The sequence below is a fragment of the Triturus cristatus genome, chromosome 7, assembly GCF_964204655.1.
Source record: "Triturus cristatus chromosome 7, aTriCri1.1, whole genome shotgun sequence".
Classification (NCBI taxonomy): Eukaryota; Metazoa; Chordata; class Amphibia; order Caudata; family Salamandridae; genus Triturus; species Triturus cristatus.
Genome location: NC_140590.1, coordinates 1723356961 through 1723382720, shown reverse-complemented (window position 1 = coordinate 1723382720; position 25760 = coordinate 1723356961). Strand labels below are relative to the sequence as shown.

The 25760-nt window shown below is 51.9% G+C and overlaps 1 protein-coding gene across 4 annotated transcripts in view; it reads left to right on the top strand.

Moving 5' to 3' along the window:
* The window catches only part of LOC146812898 (ovostatin-like), a 388701-nt gene that overhangs the window by 48781 nt on the left and 314160 nt on the right, over positions 1-25760 (top strand). For all 4 annotated transcript variants that reach the window (XM_085619969.1, XM_085619967.1, XM_085619968.1 and 1 more), the window contains exons 6-8: positions 4030-4195; positions 8086-8170; positions 10762-10888. In XM_085619969.1, the coding sequence (XP_085476095.1) occupies positions 4030-4195; positions 8086-8170; positions 10762-10888 (378 nt within the window). The remainder of the gene's footprint in view (positions 1-4029; positions 4196-8085; positions 8171-10761; positions 10889-25760) is intronic.

Sequence of the window (25760 nt, the reverse complement as noted above, 5' to 3'; positions counted from 1 at the left end):
ATCTTTCAGAGGTTGGGAAAATGTATAAAATTAAATTGGCTAACAGTAATGTAGGCTATTTATAGCACTAGAAGAGGACTGGCAGCTTTGATTGCTGCTGGGGTAGTAAACTTCAGCACTTACCATGGTTCGATGGGCCTATCAGCATTCTTGACCCCGGTGCCACTGCAACTGCTACACCGATGCTAGCTTCGCCCCCGAGTGAAGCACTCATTAAAAAGTGCATTCTCGTTATTTCCTTTGTAGATCTCCAGTATCAAGGCTGTTGGCGTGGTCACAACCCCTTTTGCACTAGATTTCTTCCCAACGTGATTTGTTCTGCTGAGGGCCCGTGCTCTGTTCAGCATCGTTTATGTGGGATTTGTGTGCATTTTGGAAACAGCGTCAGTCAATTAGTTCTGTGAGAATTCTCTCACTTTATCCCGTTTATTTCTGCCTCTACTGTCTCTTTGCTCCCTCACTGTCCCTCCTCACTGCCTCCTGTTATCTCTTTTTCTTCTGCCGTCGCTCTCTTTCTTTCGCTTGTCTCCATGAGCCACTGGCGCTCTCTTGTCCACCTCTCCCTTTATCGCCCTCTCTCTTTCTTTTTGTTTTTCTTCCTGTATTTCTTGCTCTCGTCTTCTCGCTCCCTCCTACAAACTTAAGTATTAGCCCCTTGCACCGAGTTCTTCCTTTCTCCCCCTCCCTCTGCACCTCACCTGGTAATTATTTTGCCACATTGCAAAATACCTTTTCATTGCATTTTCAAAACTTTGATCTATTGGTGTTGTAAATGACAATGCCTTTTATTATTGCAGGATTTTTTAAATATATAAATGAAAGGCATTGTCATTTACAATGCCAATAGCTCAAAATCTCGCAAATGCGAGACCTATTGCGTTGCAAATGCTTGTTTTGCTACTGTTATTGTAAGCTAAAGCTGGCAGTATCCAGAGAACAGCGTGGCTTCTTTTTTCTATTTGTATTCTTTTAATTTATCTAGCATATATTGCTTAGCTTGTGTGTTTTTTTGTGGTTGTGTCACAGGATGAATACAAAAATCATCAAAAACATAAAAGGTGATGCAAGGACAGCATACAATTTGTCTAACCACGGGCAATCGTTCGGGGTAGCATCACAACCCTTCGTTCTTTTGCTCACCTTGCCACCTCTGTTTGGACCTACACATGTGCAAATGAGCCTTGACCCTGCTCCTCATGGTAGCAGTCCCACCCAGCCCGAACTCCCAGGCCAGGTCCTCACCAAATTGTAAACACAAGCAACCCAGGTCTGGTTTCACCGTGATAAGGGCTCTTCAGCCAGGCATAACTTGGTTTTAGTAGCACAGTGAGCAAGGGGCACTTGCCTGGGCATATCCTTGGCACTTAGGGTGGAACATCGATCACACAAAAGGTGGTGGGAGAATGCTTGCTATTTGTCTAAGTAGTAGCAGTAGCTGTCGCTCGGGTAGCATCCCAAACCATCGTTCTTTTGCTCACCATCCCACCTCAGTTTGGACCCTGCCATGTGCAAATCAGCCTTGACCCTCCTCCTCCTGGGAACAGCTCAGCCCGAACTGCCAGGCAAGGTCCTCACCAAACTGAAAGACAAGCAAACGAGGGCTAGTTTTGCCCTTGTAAGCCCCCTTCTTACTGCGCCACTGGGTCCAAGCTACACCCGACTGAAGAGCCTCAATTAAAGCAAAACCAGTTTGGGTTGCTTGTCTTCTGGTTCAGAGAGGGCCTGTCATGGCAGTTCGGGCTGAACTCTTCCTATTGAAGCAGGGTCAAGACGGATTTGCATATGACTGGATCTAATCTGAGGTGTCATGGTGGGCAAAAGAAAAATGGGTTGCAATGCTATCCTCGGGGCCAAACGCCACGTGTTTTAAAAAAAAAATATATTTGACCACAAATTCGCAGAGGATCTGAAAATCAGTGTAAAAAAAAGAAAGTGTGGGCTCTCATGCAACTAAAATAAAACTACCCTGGTGTGGACCATGGCTTGGGGATGGCTGCGCTTTACAGAATTTAGGATCGGGGGCATGGTCGCCCCTAAGCCTCTGCAAAGCCCTAGGGACCCCATCTCCTGGGCCGACATCAATATAAACTGGAGGAGGGCGTGCACCCACCCTCTCTGAGCCTGTCAAGGCCCCGGAGACTTCATCCTCTAGGGCCGAACATAAATTAAAGGGTAAGGGACAGGAGCGCAGGCAGGAAAGGCATGTCTTCTCCCAAACAGGGGGTGAAGCTCTAAAAATGCCCTGTGGGTGGGTGCAGACTTTTGTTTTCCTGCTCGCAAGAGCGCAAGCAGAGATACTCAAATTGCTTGTGCCCGAAGGGAGCAAGCAAAAACAGCTGCTCCCTCTGGGCAGGATCAAAGCCGGCTCCCTCTGCACCCAGGATGTTTGGAAGCCAATAGGGCTACGGGAGCCCTGCTGCAGCCTCCCACAGAGTTTGGTATGGGTTCCCCAGGTGGGCACTGGGGCACCCACTTAAGGCCCCAGCAGATGGGGCCAGTTTTGGGTCGCGGACGGGTTCTACATGCCCCCTCCCAATTTAAACAGAAATTAGGGCCTGTGGATGGGGTCCCCAGGGCCCATACATTCCCCCAAAATACAAAACAGGCCCTGGTGATGAGCTCTTCAGGGCCCATAGAGGCTCAGGGGTGGATTGTGCACGAGCTCTTCAATTAAATAAAACCACCCAGAGGATGCAGCCCCCAGGGCTCTAAAGGCTCCAGGGGGCATGTGCCTCACAATATAAAAAAAATAATAATAATTACCGGCTCCTGCCTGCACCCTTGATGGGTTCGCCAAAGTTCATGTGATGTCGGTGGTTGGCTTCCTAGGGGGCTGCCCGGGGTAGGGTTCGATGTGCCCTGTGGCCAAACCCATGCCACACACAACCAAAGGCCGTGTGTGGCAGTGGGTTGGCTGCCCACGTAGAGTTGGACGCAGGGCCTTGCCACAGCCCAAGCCCTGTAGCCATCCCCACGATGGTCTTCAGCCATCCACGGGGGGGGGGTTAATTGCTTTACTTATGGTAATACAAAACGCTAGAAAGGCACTGAAAAAAACAAAGGTTAAATGAAAGTTATAGTTAAGAATTGTAATTATTTCTTACTCTACATAAAAAAATAAAACCTTCAAAAATGACTGAAAATAACAAAGGTTAAAGTAATATTATAGTTAGGTGAAAATTTCTGTTAAAATATACTGTTTCAAACTAACAAAACCACTGGAATTCACCAGTTATTGATATCTCAACTAACTTTATCTTATGCCCTAATGTAACTATATCTTGCACAATCACCATGTACTGCTAATTACCCCACATATCACTCATGACATGTTCCATGAGATCATTGATATTATCGCTGCAACATTTGATATGACATAATTGATGACAAAACTGCATAGCGGGGCGCAACATATTTATTTGTATGCTTCCCCTTAAATATTGGGTGTGGGAGGGTAAAAGTATTCGTTCCAATGCTTCACTCTTTTCTTGAAAATGAAGGGCGGCATTGAAATATCCTAAAGCAGTCATATTTCTGTGCTTACTCTCCTAAGCAGAGGGAAAGCATAGAAAAAAATCCCTAAATATTTTATAGCAGGATACCTATCATTCCACCTACACTCTTAGAGTATAATGAAGGTGCATTTTCAACTGTCTCCAATGCAATTTCCCCAGATCTTCTGGGAGTGACTCTATTATGTCCTCGAATATTTAGGATATTTAATGCCGCCCCATCACTTTCAAGATGAGGCACAAAAATATGGCTACTTTAACTGGACACAAAAGTATATCCTTACCAGGAGAGGCATAAAATGACACCTACGCATACAAATATGGCATTCCATAGCTTTTGTATGCCTCGACTTCACTTTCAAGGGGAGGCATTGACATAAAGCTATCTCTCTAAATATATGAAATGCATGTGTATTTGTATGCCTCCCCTTTGGCTCTAGGGAGCATGGAAACACAAACACAAGGAAGCACAAATGGTTGGAGAACAGGTTTCAAGAGGTTTTTTTTTTCTCCCCAGGACCCATCTGGGAATGTTCTGAAGCGAGAGGCGAACGTGGAGATGCAGGACACATTTGCTATGTTCAGTTACCGGATTCCATCTGAACCTTCCACTGGGTTCTACCAAATGAGGGCAATTCTTCCTACAGAAACAGTTTACATGTCTCCTGAGGTTCAACGTTATGGTATGTCCTTGTATAGCGAGTTTAGGGTGCGCGGGCTCCTTCTGGAACACGCACGAGTCAGCTTGCACAATACAGAAACGGATGAAGGACACAGAGCTAGGGAAGCACGTGTTAGCATGCACAGCAGAGAAACAAGAAGGACAAGGAGCTAGGGAAGCATGTGTTAGAATGCACAGCAGACAAACTGAGGAAGGACACGGGCCAACGGAAGCACGTGTTAGCATGCACAGCAGAGAAACTGAGGAAGGACACGAGCTAGGGAAGCACGTCCTAGCATGCACATCAGAGAAGATGAGGATGGACACGGGGCTAGGGAAGCATGTGCTAGCATGCACAGCAGAGAAACTGAGGAAGGACATGGGCTAGGGAAGCACGTGCTAGCATGCACAGCAGAGAAACTGAGGAAGGACACGGGGCTAGGGAAGCACGTGTTAGCATGCACAGCAGAGAAACTGAAGAAGGGCATGGGGCTAGGGAAGCACGTGTTAGCATGCACATCAGACAAACTGAGGAAGGACACGGGCCAACGGAAGCACGTGTTAGCATGCACAGCAGAGAAACTGAGGAAGGACACGAGCTAGGGAAGCACGTCCTAGCATGCACATCAGAGAAGCTGAGGATGGACACGGGGCTAGGGAAGCATGTGCTAGCATGCACAGTAGAGAAACTGAGGAAGGACACAGGCTAGGGAAGCACGTGTTAGAATGCACAGCAGAGAAACTGAGGAAGGACACAGGCTAGGGAAGCACTTGCTAGCATGCACAGCAGAGAAACTGAGGAAGGACACGGGGCTAGGGAAGCACATGCTAGCATGCACAGCAGAGAAACTGAAGAATCACATGGGTCTAGGGAAGCACGTGTTAGAATGCACAGCAGAGAAATCAACTGAGGAAGGACACGGCTCGAGAAGCAAGTGTTAGCATGCGCAGCAGAGAAACTGAGGAAGGACACGGGGCTAGGGAAGCATGTGTTAGCATGCACATCAGAGAAACTGGGGAAGGACACAGGGCTAGGGAAGCACGTGTTAGCAGGCACAGCAGAGAAACTGAGAAAGGACACGGGGCTAGGGAAGCACGTGCTAGCATGCACAGCAGAGAAACTGAGGAAGGACACAGGGCTAGGGAAGCACGTGTTAGCATGCACATCAGAGAAACTGGGGAAGGACACAGGGCTAGGGAAGCACGTGTTAGCATGCACAGCAGAGAAACTGGGGAAGGACACAGGGCTAGGGAAGCACGTGTTAGCATGCACAGCAGATAAACTGAGGAAGGACACGGGGCTAGGGAAGCACATGTTAGCATGCACAGTAGAGAAACTGGGAAAAGACATGGGGCTAGGGAAGCGGGTGTTAGCATGCGCAGCAGAGAAACTGAGGAAGGACACGGGTCTAGGTAAGCATGTGTTATAATGCACAGCAGAGAAACCAACTGAGGAAGGGCACAGAGCTAGGGAAGCACGTGTTAGCATGCACAGCAGAGAAACTGAGGAAGGACATGGGTCTAGGGAAGCATGTGTTAGAATGCACAGCAGAGAAACTGAGGAAGGACACGGGGCTAGGGAATCACGTGCTAGCTTGCACATCAGAGAACCTGAGGAAGGACACAGGCTAGGGAAGCACGTGCCAGCATGCACAGTAGAGAAACTAAGGAAGGACATGGGGCTAGAGAAGCACGTGTTAGAATGCACAGCAGAGAAACTGAGGAAGGACACAGTCTAGGGAAGCACGTGCTATCATGTACAGCAGAGAAACTGAGGAAGGACACCAGGCAAGGTAAGCAAATGTTAGCATGCACAGCAGAGAAACTGAGGAAGGACACCAGGCTAGGGAAGCACCTGTCAGCATACACAGCAGAGAAACTGAGAAAGGACACGGGGCTAGGGAAGCACGTGGTAGCATGCACAGCAGAGAAACTGAGGAAGGACACATGGCTAGGGAAGCTAGTGTTATCCTGCACAGCAGTGAATCTGAGGAAGGAGTCAGGGCTAGGGAAGCACGTGTTAGCATGCACAGCAGAGAAACTGAAATAAAACGTAGGACTAATGAAGCTTTTGCCTACTTAAAATTGTTTCCACTTCAGTGCAAGTTAATGGAGAAATTAAACGTCCTGGTTGTTTTTTAAATGTCTCTTACCTGGTCACCAATGTTTGCTAGGGAAGTCTGCATTAGCATGCACATGTGAGGATTTGAGGAAGGCCACAGGGCTAGGATAGCCTCCGTTAGGACGACAGCACAGCAGAGAAACCGAGGACGGTCGCGTGGTTATGGAAGTCTGTCCACGTGGCTTGGGAAACTCGCACTAGAGCGCTTTGACACCAGGGAAACTTAGGAAGGGCTCAGGACTAGGGAGAGCTTGGAAAGCAGAGAAAGTAAGGAAAGACACAGGATTTGGGAAGCCTACATTAGAGACTTTGCAGAGGGGAGGGAAGAAAACCTCGGTTAGAAAGCATGCACAGCAGAAGGGCACAGTACAGCAGAGATGCCAGTGAACCGGGTGCCAGTCTTTTCTTGAGGGCAAGTCCTCAGGAGAAGGACGGTGCCTTTCAGCGGGTGATCACAGAGCAGCAGGTCTGGACCGTTCTTTGTTCTTGCTCCACAATTTGTGAACATCAGAGTGACTGTGTGAGAGGGAGGAATGGGAGACTGTGAGACATATAAGATTCCTGTGCAGTCTGGGCCCAACGCTCCTACTCCCACAAAATGAAGTTCGGAATCAATTACTGGACAGTCATGTTGAGGCCAAGGTTCCGGCCACTGACGTATCAAGCTAAATTGCCAAGTTCAGAATGAGCAAAGTGAGACTATGAAATGTGTGTGTAGGTCACTCAGGTGCCAAAGGTAGTTTCCATACAGGAGGTCTTTGAGATCTGTGAATGGTGACCATCTCTGCATGCACAAAGTCAAGTGCGCTCACTCAGGCGGATGCTCCACTGCCCCACCAGTCTGGAACACACAGTCCCAAATTCCTGGAACTCACTGTCCCAAATTCCTGGAACTCACTGTCCCAAAAATCTGTAACTCACTGTCCCAAAAATCTGGAACTCACTGTCCCAAATATCTGAAATTCACTGTCCCAAATATCTGGAACTCTCTAAAAATCTGGAACTCACTGCCCCAAAAATCTGGAACTCACTGTCCCAAATATCTGAAATTCACTGTCCCAAATATCTGGAACTCTCTAAAAATCTAGAACTCACTGTCCCAAAAATCTGGAACTGACTGTCCCAAATATCTGAAATTCACTGTCCCAAATATCTGGAACTCTCTAAAAATCTGGAACTCACTGCCCCAAAAATCTGGAACTCACTGTCCCAAATATCTGGAATTCACTGTCCCAAATATCTGAAATTCACTGTCCCAAATATCTGGAACTCAATGTCCCAAATATCTGAAATTTACTGTCCCATATATCTGGAACTCACTGCCCCTAGATCTCCACCTTATTGATGCTCAATCGACCTCGAGCAAAGAGCTCCAAACTTTGTTCTTCAATGTGTAACTCTGGGTTTAGTTTCAGCCTGCCTCTAGTTTTGACTCTCAGCACCGAGATGTCCTGGTGGCTAAACAGAAAGCGCTATAAATAATTGAGAGGTGGAACGGATTGCTCAGCGATTTACGGTGCACGATTATTGCATAGTGTCGCGTGTAGCTGAGCAGGGTGAGCGCACACTGTTGGTTGGAGATGCTGTGTAAGTTTGTGGCTAAGCGTGGCTGTGGACATGCAGTGTGTCTGTGTATGTGGTGTCGCATGTGCACACGGCTGGTGATTGTTTATGGTCGGTGTAGGATTTGGTGGTGGAGTGTTTGAGTGTGGGCTAACATTTGAGGAAAGGTCTTGTCTTTTTTGCTGCAATATGTGGAAAGGTGATCTGTATTTCTTTTTCTCCCTCAGCTTTACCAACATTTGAGGCTGAATTAAAAGCGCCGTCGACTATCAACATTCTGGACGATACTTTGGACATTTTTCTTACAGGAAGGTATGCGCTCTGTTCGCTTCACTGAACAAAATCTGGGGAATTGAAGCGCATTTTAACCTCCTTATGGGAGACCTCGTAGTAGCTAAGAGGGGCACATCTGCACCCCCAGCTGAGGCCAGGCTCAAGGGCCTGAACTCCTGAATGTCGGATCAGAACTGGATTTAGGACTAGATCTAGCGCCCTTGGAGATGACATGTGAGGCTAGATTCAGTGCATGGAGAAGGGGGTGGGCGGATTCCAAATTGTTAGGGGCAGATTGAAGGGTACGTGGATGATGTGAGGACAGAACTGTGCAAAGAGACACTTGAGGGAACTCTCACTCATACTGTCAACTGTTTCCTGTTGATATATGAAAATAAATCCAATATTTTATTGAACTGAAATTGTGCTCTGAAAATGTATTGTCCACAGAAAATCACAGTTGTCATAAATGAAATCCCTGAACATAACTGGACTTATTTGGGCTCCAGTTCAACCTCTCTTCTTCCAATTACCACATTAAGTTGTTCATTCTCCCTGTGCCAAACTGCACAGTTTCTATACACGTCTAGAATGTGCGTGAAAGTCTCCTGCCTCAGCTGTGTATCCATGGTGCAGTTTTGAGGTTTGTGGAGAGCAGCCATGTTTTTGTTCTCCGTCCTGTTATCAGAAAAGCACAATTCTACCTCTGGTCTAGCATTGACTTCCAGTACTATTTCTGGCCACGTGAAGGGGGCAAACAATCTTTAAAGAGCCCCCACCAACCAGCCTCTAGTCTAGACCAAAGCTAACTCTTCCTGTCTTTTATGCCTTACGCTTTCGCATTGTTCTCCCAGCATGCCCGCGGAATTTGGTGAATAGATATTCGGAAAGGTGCCAAGGCCGGACTGGCGGTACCGGCATCGGGCGCTTCCCCGGGAGGCTCGGAGGTTGGGGGGGCAGTTTGGTTACTAGGGATCTGTTTTGCTACTGGGGGCCGGTTTTGCAGCAGTATCGTCCACCAATTAAAACCCAATTAGCAGGCCAGCAGAAACCACTCTGACTCACTCTCTTTTCCAGCCTCCCTGTTATGGTTGTAAAAGCTTCTGCTGCAAACTTCCTTGTTTATCCAGCAGTTTTCAGCAACAATAAAAGTGTCAAATTATCTCTGATGATTAATCTTCTTGCTGGAGATAAATGGGAGTTTTGTTTAGAGGTGGCTTTGACTCATCTAAGGAAATACAGAGGGTTGAAATTCCTGCTGGAAGGAACATTCACCGCACAACATCACAGAACAGTGTTTTATGTGCATAGCTCAGTGGGTTACTGAGTTTGTCACAGGGATCCTTTTGTTACTGGAAAGTTCACAAGTTAGTTGTGATCTACCACAGTGAGCTCTGAACTGCCATCAAGAGCTGCAGGCAAACTGCATGGTACATGTTAGAAAGGAATGTTTTCCCAGTCTTTCATTATGCTAATGTCGCTTAAAAAAAGGGTTTGTTTGGGCAGATATAAAATGTTATTGGTAAAGCCTACCCTAACCACTGTGTTACGTTCTGAGTTTGTGCTTCTCCAGACCAAACACTCTTAAAAATACATATCAGTGAACCTATATTTTGTAGCCCCCTTTGTCTTATTAACATTTTCTATACCCTGATTTACACATGTATTATTCATTGTTTCTATGTGTGTTTGATGTGAAGTGCTCCGACACCCTACACTGGTGTGAGAGGCACTATAAAACAAATGAAACATGTGAGAGAGGGGCTATAGAGAGATGAGAGGCGCTGTTGGAGGGTGATAGTGAGGGAATCGTTGAAGAGCCCCAGCAGCAAAGATTTTCATATCCTGGCGCACTGTAAGGTCATGCTTTACTATGCTTTGAAAGCTAACAACATGGAATATATCATGACATATGTGCCGTACAAAGTACTATTTTGCCATTTTATCCAGTATTTCATGGGTGAGACAAACCCCTTCCCCCTACACATTCCCTCCCTCCCTCCCTCCCTCACTCTCTCTCTTGCTCTCTCTCTCTCTCTCTTGCTCTCTCTCTCTCTCTCCCTCCCTCCCTCTCTCTCTCTCTCTTGCTCTCTCTCTCTCTCTCTCTCTCTCTCTCTCTCTCTCTCTCTCTCTCTCTCTCCCTCACTCTCTCTCTTGCTCTCTCTCTCTCTCTCTCTCTTGCTCTCTCTCCCTCCCTCCCTCTCTCTCGCTCTCTCTCTCTCTCTCTCTCTCCCTCCCTCCCTCCCTCCCTCACTCTCTCTCTCTTGCTCTCTCTCTCTCTTGCTCTCTCTCTCTCCCTCCGTCCCTCTCTCTCTCTCTCTTGCTCTCTCTCTCTCTCTTGCTCTCTCTCTCTCTCTCTCTCTCTCTTTCTCTCTCTCTCGCTCTCTCCCTCTCTCTCTCTTGCTCTCTCTCTCGCTCTCTCTCTCCCTCGCTCTCTCTCTCGCTCTCTCTCGCTCTCTCTCGCTCTCTCTCTCTCTCTAGCTCTCTCTCTCTCGCTCTCTCTCTCTCTCTCTCTCTCTCGCTCTCTCTTGTATTTTTCAAACGGTATGTTGCATCTTGCTGAATGTGGGGCTGGCTCTTGAGGATGCCTTCTCACTAAGACTAAAGCTGTCCTCTCCTCTTCTTCTCAGATACACTTATGGAGAGAATGTGGATGCAAAAGTTGACATGTCGGTCTGCAGGAAACCCAACTCCTTTGGCCAAGAAGGAACCTGTAACTTCAATCCGAATGGTATCTGTCGGTTCAATCCTGGATATGTAAGTAGCGGAGGCCTCTGATGATGCCCGTGAACTCTCTTTGCATTCCTCCTCTTCCCTACTCCCTCACCCTTGACTCAGATCTCCAGTGGAGGTCCAGGAGATCTGGATCCATGCCAGGTTTTCAAGCTATCCAGACTAATTACATGCAACTCAGTCACTGGCTATCCCAAATATGTTGCACACCCCTGCTCTGGCCCACATGGACCAGGAACCACCCAGCGGTTAACCCATAATAAGAATCTTTCTGTCTAACATCACAAACTGTGCCCCCTGAAGCATATTGTAGCCTCAGGTAGACATTATTTTAGGAACTATTTCAGTGCATCCCTCGGACACCACATTCAGCATTCCAAACACTGCAGGCATGGAGTAGGAACCCACTGGAATGTTTGTGACAAAGCAGCAGAATGTTTTGGGAGGGGGGTGCTTATTCTCTCATCCATTTGCCAGTGCATAGATCCAGATGTGTTGGAAGGCGGACCCCGAGGGGTCGGCGAGACCACCAAGGGGGGCCCTCACTCTGCACGAAGTAGCCGAGCGCTGCCGAGAAGTCTCCTGAGAGATCCTTCTCCTATCACGTACTAGCACAGTAACACCACCACACAGGACTCAATGAGGTTGTCTTTACGACAAGCAAATCTTTATCAGCAATAAAAGTTACGAGTTCAATATTTACACGAAGGGATCGAGGGATCCACCAAAAGTCTCAATGTCTCTTTGGAAGGGTAGGGGTAGCGGGGCAGTGTTTGGCGGGAATGCGGTATGAGGGTACCTGGGGCCCAGTTCTTATCCTCGAGCTGGAGGACCTCCGATCTCGGAGGGGTCGAGCCGCGACGGCGTCAGCAAGGCTCTGGCGTACAGTTCGTGGAGAGCCGCGATTCAATCAGCAGGGCTCTCAAGATGGTCTTCTGCTCAGCTCGAGCCGCGACGTCGTCAGCAGGGCTCCGAGGAAGGTTTCAGCGAGGTTGGGCCGCGACGGCGTCAGCAGGGCTCCGATGTTCCAGGTGGTGCAGTTTGTTCACAAGAGGGAGCCGCGACGCAGTCAGCAGGGCTCGTGATGGTTCCGACAAGAGTTCTTCTTCGTAGGGTCAGCCGCAATTCAATCAGCAGGGCTCTCGATTCCGGGATACAACTGCCGAGCTGTGGTGGGGTCGCCCCAGATATAGGTCTGGAGCCCTTTGATGTCCGGACCTAGGCGCCCGCGGGGGGGCGGAGTGGCCGGGTGGAGGTGGCCAGACGCCCAGCAGGAGAGGAGCCAGGCCCAAGGGAGTTGCAGGGCGATCACACCTAGAGAGGGGAGGACAGTTGGGGGTCCCCTCGATACTGTCCTCCGCCGGGGGCGATGAATGGTTCCTGCGGCACCCCCTGGCCAGTTCGTGGTGCCTCGATGTCGGGGCTTCGCTGGGGTCGAGGCCGGGTTGAGCGGGGTCGCGCTGGCTGGTGCACGGTGTGACGTGGATGCCAACAAGATGGCGGAGCCACGAGGAGTATGCGACCACGTGCAGCTCCGGATGAAGGGCCTTGGTGCAGTTCAGACGGGTGGCCCGTGAAGGCCGGGGCGGGGAACGGGCACAATCCAGCGGGTTAAGGACCACGCCACGAGGCCGGGTCCAACAGGCGTCCCCCCCAGCCGAAGGCATGGAGAGTCACCAATCTCCTTGGGGATTCTCCTCGTCAAGGCGGAAGAAGCGGGACAGGCCGTCGGCGTTGGCGTGGTCATTGCCGGGCCGGTGTTCGACGTCAAAGTCCATTCCTTGTAGCGAGATGGACCACCGCAGCAGCTTGGGGTTCTCGCCCCGCATTTGCATTAACCACCGCAAGGGCCGGTGGTCGGTCTGGACCCGGAAGTGGGTGCCAAAGAGGTAGGGCCGGAGCCTCTTGAGGGCCCACACCACAGCGAAGGCCTCACGCTCAATAGTGCTCCAGCGTTGCTCTCGGGGCAGTAGTCGTCGGCTGATGAAGGCCACTGGTCGGTCGAGCCCCTTTTCGTCGGCTTGGGATAGGACGGCCCCGATCCCATACTCGGAGGCGTCCGTCTGTACCATGAACTCCTTCTGGTAGTCCGGGGCTTGCAGCACCGGAGCAGTACACATGGCTGTCTTTAGGGTGTCGAAGGCTGTTTGGCAGCGGGGTGTCCAGTGTACCTTCTTGGGCTGCTTTTTGGACGTTAACTCTGTGAGGGGGCCAACAATGCTCCCATAGTCCCGGATAAACCGCCGGTAGTATCCGGTGAGGCCCAGAAAGGCCCGGACAGCGGTCTGGGTAGTGGGGGGTATCCAGGCCTGGATGGCTTCTATCTTCGCTTGGAGGGGGGCCACCTGCCCGCTCCCCACTTGATGGCCCAGGTAGGTCACGGATCCGTGGCCGACTTGACATTTGCTGGCCTTGATTGTGAGCCCGGCCCGCTGGAGGGCGGCCAGGACGGCTTTCAGGTGGAGGAGGTGCTCGGCCCAGTGGTTGCTGTATACGGCAATGTCATCTAGGTAGGCCGCGCTGAAGGCCTCAAGCCCGGCCAAAACCTTGTTCACCAGTCTTTTGAAGGTGGCCGGGGCGTTCTTCATTCCGAAGGGCATCACCCGAAAGTGGTAATGCCCATCCGGGGTCGAAAAGGCGGATCTTTCTTGGGCGCCGGGGGTGAGCTGGATTTGCCAGTACCCGGCGGTGAGGTCCAGCGTGCTCAAGTAGCGAGCGGCCCCTAGGCGGTCGATGAGTTCGTCGGCCCGGGGTATCGGGTGTGCGTCGGTCTTGGTTACTGTATTCAGGGCTCGGTAGTCCATGCAGAATCGCAACTCTGGAGGGTGGCCGGGAGCTGCGGCCTTGGGCACCAGGACGACAGGGCTGGCCCACGGGCTGTCGGAAGGTTCGATGACCCCCAGGGCCAGCATCTTCACTACTTCGGCCTGGATGCAGGCCCGCACTCGGTCAGGCACCCGGTAGGCTCTGTGTCGTACGGGGGGGCTCTCCCCGGTGTCGACGTCGTGGACGCACCAGTGGGTCACCCCCGGGGTGAGCGAGAAGAGGGCTGCGTAGTCCCGCAGCAGTCGCTGGCAGTCGTTGCGCTGTTCCGGAGTCAGGGAAGAGGCGAGTTGGACCCCTTCGATCGATCCGTCATGAAGGTTGGTCTGCAAGAGGTCGGGCAGGGGTTCGGAGTCGTCCTCGCCCCCCTCGTCGGTCGCCAGCAGCAGGCTCAGTTCGGTCCGGGCGAAGTGGGGTTTTAGCCTGTTCGCATGTAAGACCCGGAGGGGGTTCCGGGGGGACTCCAGGTCGACCAGGTAAGTGACGGGACTTTTCTTCTCCACTACCTTGAAGGGCCCGGTCCATTTGTCCTGGAGGGCGCCGTGTTCGACCGGGGCCATGACCCATACTTTCTGTCCGGGCTCGAATTCTATGGTCGAGGAGTTCCGATCGTACCACCGCTTCATGTCCTCCTGGCTGGCCTCGAGGTTGGCTTCGGCCATGGCACGGAACTTGCGGGTCTGATTCCGGAGAGTCAGGAGGTATCGGTAGACGTCAGGAGGGGCGCCGTGGGGCTTGATTTCCCAACCCTCCTTGACCAGGCTGAGCGGTCCGCGGACCGGGTGTCCATACAATAACTCGAACGGGCTGAACCCCAGGGATTTCTGCGGGACCTCCCGATAGGCAAACAGGAGGCACGGCAGCAGAACATCCCATTTCCGCCGGAGGGGCTCTTCCAGGCCCTGGATCATCCCTTTTAAAGTTCGGTTGAACCGCTCAACCAGTCCGTTCCCCTGAGGGTGATAGGGGGTCGTGAACTTGTATGTGACCCCGCACTGCTGCCACAGGGACCGCATGTACCTGGAGATAAAGTTCGTGCCGCGGTCGCTCACCACTTCGCGGGGGAATCCCACTCGGGAGAAGATCCCCATCAAGGCCCGGCCTACCACAGGGGCCGTTATAGTTCTTAGCGGGACCGCCTCCGGGTACCTGGTGGCGTGGTCCACGAGGACCAGGATGAAGCGGTGGCCCAGGGCGGTTTGGGGGTCCAGGGGCCCCACAATGTCGACTCCGACCCGTTCGAACGGGGTGCTGACGGCTGGAAAGGGCTGGAGGGGGGCCTTGACCCGACCCCCCGTCTTCCCGCTGGCCTGGCAGGTCTGGCAGGACCGGCAGTGGTTGTCCACGTCTCTCCGCATCCGGGGCCAGTAGAAGTGGGTCACCAGACGACTGTACGTTTTGTCTTGCCCCAAGTGTCCGGCGAGGGGCACATCATGTGCCAGGTTGAGAAGGAACTCCCGGAAGCGGAGGGGGACCACCAACACGCGGCTGGTCCCGAGTTCTGCCACCTTCTGTTCACTGTACAATAGGCCCTCGGCCCAGTAGACCCAGTGGGTGCCGGTCGGGTCACCGTTGGCTTGCGCGGTCGCCTGTTGTCGGACCCCCTCGAAGGAGGGACAGGACTGCTGTTCTTGCTGGAACTGCTCTCGGGTGGGGCCCCCTTCATCTCGCCATGGTGTCAGTTCTGGTAGGGCGCTCGGGCACGCCATCTCTTCGGGGGAGGATTCGCTGGGTCCAGGGTCGATGTCTGCCTCCTCCTCGCTGCTGGTGGGAGAGGGTGCGAGCCCCTCGGCTTGGGCGGCCCCGGAGGTCGAGGATGAGCGGGGGGCCCGGGCGGTCATGGACCGGGTGATGGCGCAGGCCCAGTCAGCCAGTCCCAACATGCGGAGGTGCTCCCGTCGCTCCACTTGAGCCCAGGGGGAACTCTCCAAATCGTTCCCCAGGAGACAGTCGACAGGGGCGTCGTCGCGCACCGTCACCTTCAGCAGGCCCGTCACCCCTCCCCACTCGAAGGGGACCAGGGCCATCTGGCACAGGCTTTCACTGTTGTCGGCCGTCCGTACGGGGCACAGGACATTCGGTAGAATCTGTTCAGGGGTCACCAGGTGGCAGCGGACAGCGGTGATACTGGCGCCTGTGTCACGAAGGGCTTCGGCCCGTTGTCCATTGACCGTGACCTGCTGCCGGTACTTCTGGGTGTTGCTTGGGATGGGGGTGCAGGGTACCATTTCTCGGCTACCCAGGCAGACCAGAGACATGGCTGCCGGCTCCCACTCAGTGTTTCCTCGGTCGAGGGTCTCCTCTTCCTCTTCTCCTTCTCCCAGGGCGGCGGCTGCCAGCTGTCGGGGCGGGGGCCCGCCGGCCCCGTTTCTTCGGTTCAGGGGGCAGACCGGATCGCTGGCATAGTGTCCGGTTTGTTGGCAGCCGTAGCAGATCACTGGTGGCCGTGGTCCGGGTCTGGCCGGGGGCGCCCCCCTTCGGGCTAGGCTCGGGGAGAGTTGTTGCTGCGGTGGCCCTCGAGGGGGGTCCTGGGTGCCCCGGTGGGAGGGTCTCGGTTCCTGTTCGACCCTCCCCCTCCACCGCGCTGGCGGGGGGGTCCGGTGGGGTTCCTCTGGTACTCCCCCATTGAGTTCCGGGGGACCCGGGAGTTGACCCATCGATCGGCCTCGACGGCGAGTTTTCGTGGGTCGGTCATTTTGCTGTCGAGGAGGTGCTGTCTTAGTTCCACAAAGCAATTGTTGGAGAGGTGCTCCCACACGATGAGGTCGACCAACTGCCCGTAGGTGGTTACTTTGCTCCCTTTGATCCACCCTTCTAGGGCCCGGCTGAAAAAGTCCACATATTCCACCCATGTGGTACCCGGGATTTTCTTGCAGTCTCTGAACCGCTGGCGGTACATTCCCGCGGTTAGCCCGTAGCGGGTGAGCAAGGCCTCCTTCATGTGATCATAGGAGGTCATCACCTCCTCCGGCAGCTGGAGCAGCGTGTCTCGACCCTCACTCAGGAACCGCCCCCACAGGCCCGCGCCCCAGTCTTTTCGGGGCACCCGATGAGAGGTCATGGCCACCTCGTAGGCCTTGAACCATTGTTGGATGTCGTCATTCTTGTAATACTCCTTGACGACCTCTTTCGGGATATGTACCTTGGTCTCGGAAGGCGGTAGAGTGTCTCGAGTACTGGGGGTGTTGGTCCCTCCGTTCTTGGCCTTGATCTCGAGCTCCTTGAGACTGCGCTCGTGCTCAAGAGTCAGTTTCTTCTCCTCCAACTCCCGGTGTCGTCTCTTCTCCTCGATCTCCTCTTGAAGCCGTAGCTGCTCTAGGGCCAGTTTCTTTTCTGCCAGCTGGAGTTCGCCGTCCAGCCGCAGTCGTGCGAGCTCTAGCTCGTGGCTCCGGACCTTCTCCCGCTCTCGTATCTCGTCTTCGGAGAGGCCGGTTTCTAGGCTCTTTCTTCCTCCGGTTGCCGGAGTCAGTGCGGTTGATGTGGTCTCCGTCAGCGGCAGGGGACCTTCTTCCTGGGAGGGGCCTGCCCCGGCCTCCCACCATGCCCTTAGAGCCTTCTGCATCTCCTCTTTGGTACCTAGGCCGGTGGTTGCAATGCCTTTGTCCTTGCAGAACTGTTTTAACTCTTTGTGCGTATACTCCTCCAGCCGTTCGGGCTGGAACTCCATTGTCGCGTTGTTTTCCTGGCTGCTCATGATGCTGTTCGTTTGGATGGGTAGCTCGTGGGTACTGGCTGGTACGTATTGCGTTCGGCTCGGATCCCACCGCTGCCACCAAATGTTGGAAGGCGGACCCCGAGGGGTCGGCGAGACCACCAAGGGGGGCCCTCACTCTGCACGAAGTAGCCGAGCGCTGCCGAGAAGTCTCCTGAGAGATCCTTCTCCTATCACGTACTAGCACAGTAACACCACCACACAGGACTCAATGAGGTTGTCTTTACGACAAGCAAATCTTTATCAGCAATAAAAGTTACGAGTTCAATATTTACACGAAGGGATCGAGGGATCCACCAAAAGTCTCAATGTCTCTTTGGAAGGGATGGGGTAGCGGGGCAGTCTTTGGCGGGAATGCGGTACGAGGGTACCTGGGGCCCAGTTCTTATCCTCGAGCTGGAGGACCTCCGATCTCGGAGGGGTCGAGCCGCGACGGCGTCAGCAAGGCTCTGGCGTACAGTTCGTGGAGAGCCGCGTTTCAATCAGCAGGGCTCTCAAGATGGTCTTCTGCTCAGCTCGAGCTGCGACGTCGTCAGCAGGGCTCCGAGGAAGGTTTCAGCGAGGTTGGGCCGCGACGGCGTCAGCAGGGCTCCGATGTTCCAGGTGGTGCAGTTTGTTCACAAGAGGGAGCCGCGACGCAGTCAGCAGGCCTTGTGATGGTTCCGACAAGAGTTCTTCTTCGTAGGGTCAGCCGCGATTCAATCAGCAGGGCTCTCGATTCCGGGATACAACTGCCGAGCTGTGGTGGGGTCGCCCCAGATATAGGTCTGGAGCCCTTTGATGTCCGGACCTAGGCGCCCGCGGGGGGGCGGAGTGGCCGGGTGGAGGTGGCCAGACGCCCAGCAGGAGAGGCGCCAGGCCCAAGGGAGTTGCAGGGCGATCACACCTCGAGAGGGGAGGACAGTTGGGGGTCCCCTCGATACTGTCCTCCGCCGGGGGCGATGAATGGTTCCTGCGGCACCCCCTGGCCAGTTCGTGGTGCCTCGATGTCGGGGCTTCGCTGGGGTCGAGGCCGGGTTGAGTGGGGTCGCGCTGGCTGGTGCACGGTGTGACGTGGATGCCAACAAGATGGCGGAGCCACGAGGAGTATGCGACCACGTGCAGCTCCGGATGAAGGGCCTTGGTGCAGTTCAGACGGGTGGCCCGTGAAGGCCGGGGCGGGGAACGGGCACAATCCAGGGGGTTAAGGACCACGCCACGAGGCCGGGTCCAACAAGATGTCTCGCCTGAAGGGCAGCCAGGAACTTGTACTAGCTGTGTCCTGGATGGGAGAACGTGTTTAATGGCAATCTGAGTTCTGGGAAACACTCAGATCTTGCCACCAGCCTCAGCAGCCCACCAAGTAGTCATACACCCTACTTGTCACACAAGTTGGCAGAGAGATCTAAGCGACAGGGCGTTATTTTTTCAGCCTTGCCCATAAGTAGAGTAGGTCTTTGTATGTGTTTGCAATAATAGTGAGGATTTACATAGCACACAATACAGATTGTATCATTGTTTGGAACCAGTGCTGGAACTGCAAAAAAATGTACTCCGGGAACCCATAAATTGAGAGTCAAGATGTAGCAGGGGAAGGGGGTGCAGTCCATAGGGGCAGAGTTTGAAAAACAAAATCTGACATTCGACGTATACATATTTTTTCAAAAAAGTGCTGCAAAGAAACTGAAAACAAGGACATCTGAGAAGGTAAATCGATTCTAGATTACTAGATTAGTCACCAGAGACTGCATTTTATAATATCACAAAGGGTTAAAACACCTGCTGCAGAGACCATTGTGTGCCCGGTAGTTTTAATTGGAATATAACAGCGGTGAGATTACTACAGTGGTTAACACAGTTCTGGAAAAGGTCTGTGTTATGTCCAGTCACAGATTTGACTCAAAGTAGCTTAGGGGCATATCAACAAGGGCTTTATCTCTGCTTTTTTGGCTTTAAAAGCCAAAAAAGCAGAGATAAAACTAGCGCCCTATCAACAACAGGGTGCTAACATGCAAATTTGCATGTTAGCACCCTTTTACTCTACGCTTCCCCTTGCATCCCTAATGAGATGCAAAGGGGGCGTTCCAGAGTAAAAAAATAGGAGAAATGTCGCTAAGCAACATTTCTCCTATTATCAAGAATATCGCTAACCCTGTTAGAGACAAAATAAGCAGCGCTAACCGCGGTTAACGCTGCTTTTTTACATCTGGTATTTTTCTGACTTAGCCATGATATCCTATGGAAGGAGGATATCATGGCTAAGTTTGCCTGTCCCTATCAACAAGGTAACGTGAGATTATCGCTGGGTTTCCAGCGATAATCTCACGTTAGCCACTTAGCGTGAGGATTTTTATCGCTATTGAGATAAACGTTGCAATAGCACGCTATCTCAGCGATAAAAATTCACGCTAGCCGGCGATAATTATCCTAGCGCTAAGTGCGCTTAGAGATAATTATCGCTGGTTGTTGTTGATATGCCCCTAAGTGAGTTAATGTGCCTGCTGCAAAGCACATCGTGTAACATGCAGATCACAGATTTGTTTTTATTTGGTTAGATAAGTTTCCTACTGCTTTTGGCTTTGAGCTCATTTTTTTAATTCCAGTTGTCAAGACAAGAATATCTCTGTGCTTACTGAAATATAATTTATTGAAATGTTTATGATGATATAAATTGCGTGTGCCCCAAAAAGTATAACCCCTGGTGCCTTTGATTGAGACTTGCTCTTATTCCCCTTTCTTGATACTACTATGATTAACTTCTACAAACAGATGTTGCCTCCTTGTCCAAGCTTAAATATGATTTGGAAAAACGTTTTTGTGACATTAGTGACATTTGTAGGGTGCATGATTTCCTGGTGTAATTATTTAAAACTTTGGAAAAACAACAGCAAATTGTGTGTAATAGAGCTAAAAGCACAAGTGCCCCCATCAACAGCAGCTTAATTATGTTCGTTTGTGTTGTTCCTGTGCTCCTGCAGTAGGATTTGTACTATAACGGACTCGAAATGATGTGACGTTACAATTTTTTGTAGCAAGCTTTATGCAAAATGCTGGAAATTATGCCTGATTATACTGACTTAACGAAATCTCACCCGGGTCTAGTGCATATTTTCCCCTCCACTTATATTCAATGTATTATATACGGGCAATATCCCAATATCAAGCTGAACTATTGTCCATTTGCATTACCGTGCTTGGATGTCCAATGGCTTATGGTCGGTGGGGTCGCCTTTCATCTTGGGCTGATGTCCTCAGGCTTATGGCCGGCAGGGTCACCTCCAGCTTGGGCTGATTTTATAAGGCTTATCGTAAGCGGGGTCACCTTCCAGTTTGGGCTGATGTCGGCAGGGATCTCCTAAGGCTTATGATTGTCAGGGTCACCATCGGAGAAAGGTTTGCTTCTCTTAGGTTTCTTCCAGCTCCCAACAGCAGGAACAACCTCTAGAGGCCCAAAACAGTCCCCCACGCCGTTAGCAATGCCACTGTGACGCCTTGACCTTCACTGAGGCCCTGGGCACCACTTGTGAAGTGAACGATGCACCGCCTGGCCTGCACCACAGCTCTGATGCCCTTCAACGCCCGCAGACGCCTGCAGTTGTCGGCCATGCCTGATGCCAGCGCTTGCACTGACTTCATCATCGCCAGCATCTGCATCCTGTTATCGCAGCGCCAATAATCCCCAAGGGTAACTCCATGAACTTGCTGACTTCACATCGTCACTGGAACCGGCACCTTACTGCTGACGCAACTGTCTTCCCCTGTCCTTCACTCGACACGTCACCTCCTCACGAACACGCCCTCTCGCCTCCCTCATGGCAGCCAGGGAGCCGGCCTCGACCTCGGCACCGACACCTCACCTCCACAATGCCGTGCATCGTCATAGACTTCGTTTCCAAGTTAGTTTGTTTGAGGGTAGGTGTGACTCCATGCATTACGCTGCGCTGCTCGCGGTCGGCACTGGATCTTTTGCTGTCATGGCGTCATAATAGCCCCAGGTAGAGCTGTTTGTTATCTACAACATTTATTTTTGCAATAACTGTTCTAAAGTATTATCCTATTACCTGTATGTTGGGTTTTTGTCGTTTTGGTCTTATTGAGTTTAGATAAAGATACTTTATTTTTCTAAACTGGAGTGGTGTTCATTTATGATGTTATCACTGTATTACTGTGTGTTTTGAGTACAAATACTGTACACATTGCCTTTGGGAAACGTCTGTCTGCTCGTGCCAAGCTACCCAGGGGGTGAGCAGGGGTTATCTAAAGCGTGTATCTCACTTACCCTGGAGATAGAGTGAGCCTTACCTGAAAAGGCAAGGCGTGCATCATTTGGCTGGATTGGAGGTAGAGTTCAACTCAGATGGTGGTAGCACAGATGTAGTGTTTAGTGCTGAGGGAGACGTACACACACCGAGAGATGCAGTCCTGCCAAGTACCACGCATCACCACACTGAAATGCATTGTCACGCATATCAATGCATAGTCTCAGCTGTCACATGAAAGCGCTGTTGCTGAAACAAATTGTGTGTGGCCACGCCAGGCAGCTGGCAGCACGTGCCTGTGGCCTGAGCCTGCTGCCCTCGCAGGCATGGGGCTCTCCAGTCAGCAGATGCAGGCTCACAGACTGTGCTGCTACAATATACACAGAACTTCGTCTTGGGAGCACTAGCTGAAAGGCTTAACCCACCATGTACAATGTATTCTTTTGCATTGCTTTCCTCGGGCCGCTGAGTCACTTCACAGTGACATCAGCCCGGCTGGCGGTTAGTGCCCAATATCTACACTGGCAGACCCAGCCTTCATCCCTAGTCCGGTTGTGTGTTAATACATCGCTGCGGGGGTACAGACGTGATGTCAAGTCAGAGAGCACGGGGAGTGATGTAGGAAGCGGAGATGAGTCACAAAATCCTGTGTGGACTGGCCGTAAGCACCATGGCTGCTCACTTTGACTGCCTGTTCGTTCCGAGGCGGCAACGGCCGTGGCAATCATAGTGCTGCACCGTGCTCGGCTCAGGGTGGCTCAGAGGTCGCAATGCTCTTCCAGCACCACTGATTGTGCAGCTCACACCTGCAGCATTCTATGGCAGCCCGTAAATTATTTACAGGCCACTGCGGCCCGGACAAGCGTTGAAGTCGGAGAGGTTGTTCAACTAGTTGTCACTTAACTTTCAGTGTTTTCATTATTAATAACACAATGCTAATAATGTCGATAAAATTTAAAATTTTAGTGTGTTGTCAGAGCACATGACCTCGTTAGGGCCCACCTGCTGCCTAATAATTGGGGAACTTTAAGTCGTCAGCCCACACAGACCCCCATGAAGGAACCGTATGCCCAAAATGATATAGACTACAGAGCTAAGGTGGGCGCACAGACAGTCAGTGAGTTGTCAGTTGGACGGGGCATCACTGCACGCTTGAGAAAACAATCCTAATGTTTTCACAAAATTCTGCAGATGCATGTGATTTTATCGCACCAGCTAATTCCGATAAAATCAAACGTGGATTTACTGCATATGCATTAACGTTTCCAAAACATAATAATCACATGAAACACAGGAAAGGCATAATTCTTATGCCAAAACAGTAACTTTATGAAAACATATCATTCAGTAGATCTGTGGAAGCCTGACACACACACCTCGTACAGCAGAGGCTGGAGAAGTCAACAGGCAGCAATTTTGTCATTGCTGATGCAAGGGGAAGTGTGGCTACACAATCCATTGCTGTGCTCCGTTCTGGATTCGGGAGAGAATTTCATAGAATATTATATCCAAGGCGTTACTATGGGAGCCGTGTTCCCTCAGCGAAACAGCATTTGTAAAGTGTTGCCTCAAGGGGTTGTGAAGGAGGAGCCACATCTCCTGGGAAACCTTGTGGTCTACATCAAACCAAAGTTTCTTGTTGCTCAAATGGGTGTAATTTCTGATATTTACACATTTCCCTCCCTTTCATTGCTTGAGTTTGCTTGCGACAAAGTGTCACTCAGAGTTGTTTAATGTCACTCATATTTACACTGAAATTATGAAAATGTCACTCATGAGCAATTTGAAACCTTGGCAGCTATGGAGATGTGGTGCCTGACTTGAAGGAAGAGGTTGACATATACCAAGGGGTGCAGGTTTGTGAGGTCGCTTCAGTAGTGTGCAGTGTCCCGGAAATGAGTTGGGTAACTGGCACAGGGTTTCATTTTCCTAGTGGCATGGAGAGACGCTCTACTGACTCTAGATGAGGGGTGCAGTAAGAGGGGATCCCCCATGGTAGAAGTCTTGCTATGTGAATGTGGAGACTTCCCAGAAGAGTGTGAGTTGAGTGACAGAAACAGTCAGACACTGTCTTGCCAATCTCAGGAGGGTGATGCAAGGTACTTGTGTGAGGCACTGGATGGTGTGGTAAAGAGTAGCTTGGTCAACACTTGTGTGAGGCTGTGTGATTTAATTGTTGGAGAGCATAATTTAAGTCCCTTATTTCCAGAGCTGTGCCAGCAGCCGGTGGAGTGTGAGTTCTCTGACCCCAGGGAGCTTGCACTGGAGGCAGATCTTTTGATGGATTCCAGTGGGTGTGAAGAAGCTTTTGGGAGTGATCATGAAGGGGGTAGCGCAGGTTTGTGTCAACCAAGTGAAGTAGGGGAGGTTGGTGATAGCCCAGATAGGTCCCAGTGTTGTGGGAGGGGTGTAGGGTCCCATGTCCTGTCTCAGAGGAGAAGGAATGGGAGTGGGCTGTGTCCCAAGGTGCTGGAAACCCAGTCCCAGGGCCTGGTTGGTTCCATGAGTGAACACCAGGAGGGGGGGGGGGGCTTGTGTGTACCGGGAGGCCAAAAGTATCAGGTGAACTGGGGGGGACTGCTGTAACAAGCATCCCATCAGTTCTGGTGTCTGGCAGGACCGCTCCAGTTGGGAGGGTGCAGGAGTCCACAGAGAAAAGGGTGAGGGGTTTGCAGTCCCCAGTGGTAGGACCAGTGGGTCAGGGCTTGCCAGATCTGAGGTCAGAGCACCCCAGGACTGATCCTGGTGAGGACGCTTCTGCCTGGGGGTCTGTATGCTCTGTCAAGTGGACAGGTGGCTGGAGACCTGTGCCAGGCACTGTCGCACAACTCATGAGGAGTGTGTTTCTCTTGGGGGGGGGGTTGATGTACTCCTCCAGTAGTCCTGGGTTGCCAGGCACAGGTCCAGCCTAAGGGTACAGTTCCTGGGTTGAAGGACCAGGTTCAGAGTGTCTAAGGGTACAGACCCTGGGTTGGAGGACCAGGTTCAGAGTGTACCCCCAGACCTGGAGGAAGGGGCGACTGCTACCAGTGCCCCTACCAATTTGTCTTCTGGGGGTACTGCTCCAGGTGGGAGGGTGCAGAGCCCCAGGGAGTAGGTCAGGGTGTGGGAGAGCCCACCCCAGACCCTGGGCTGGTGTTCCAGTTGCAGGATAGCATCCCTGGTTGGAGATTTGTGCAGAACCCCTGCCACAGGTGCCCTGACAATTCTGGAGTCTGGTGGGAGGGTGACGACCCCCAGGGAGGAGGAAAGGGTGTGGGGGAGCCCATCCCAGTCTCTTGTCCAGCCACAGGGTACAGACCCTGGGCTGGTGGGCTAGTGTCAGGATGACCTACCTGACTTGGCAGGAGGGAGAGTGGACAAAGGATGCCAGGCATCTTGGGATACAGTCTCCCACTCTCTGACGCCACAGAGGTTAGAGAGCCCTGAGAGGCATGAGGACTGGCTCTCATCACTGATAGTTGTCAGTGGTCCCTGTGGCTTGCTATCCTGGTGGACAGAGTTGCCCTTGGGAGGGGGACAGGAGTCACACCCCAGGAGTGGACTGAGACATGCCACTGTGTTGGCCATGTGGGTACTGTCTGCCTGTTGGGACACATCTGTGAGCAAAGTAAGTTTAGGCTCTGCACAGATGAGGTCCACATGTGAAGAGAAGGGTTCCCCCTGGGCCAGCTTAGTGGGCCCTGAGAGTATGGATAGAGGGATCCAACTGGGTTCAGGAAGGCGTAGAACGAGAATAGATCCCTGCTGTTGTGGGCCAGGTTCCATGTTCTATCGCCCCAAGCAGGGAAGCACATTGAGGTATGGATTGGTCTACCCTGGCTTTAGGCTAGAAGGGAGTTGCGTTGGACTTGGCCCTATTTGCTGGGTTATCACCAAAATGTTTGCTCTTCCTCCTATTGTTTTCCTGACCTGTTGTTGTTGGCTATAGGACTCTAAGCACATTACCACTGCTGATTAGTGCTAAAGTGCATATGCTCTCTGGGTAAATTGTGTTTATGGATTGGGGTTTCGATGATTGGCATATTTGATTTACTGGTAAGTCCCTAGTAAAGTGCACGGAGTGTGCCAGGGCCTGTAAGTCAAATGCTGCTAGTGGACTTGCAGCACTGATTGTGACACC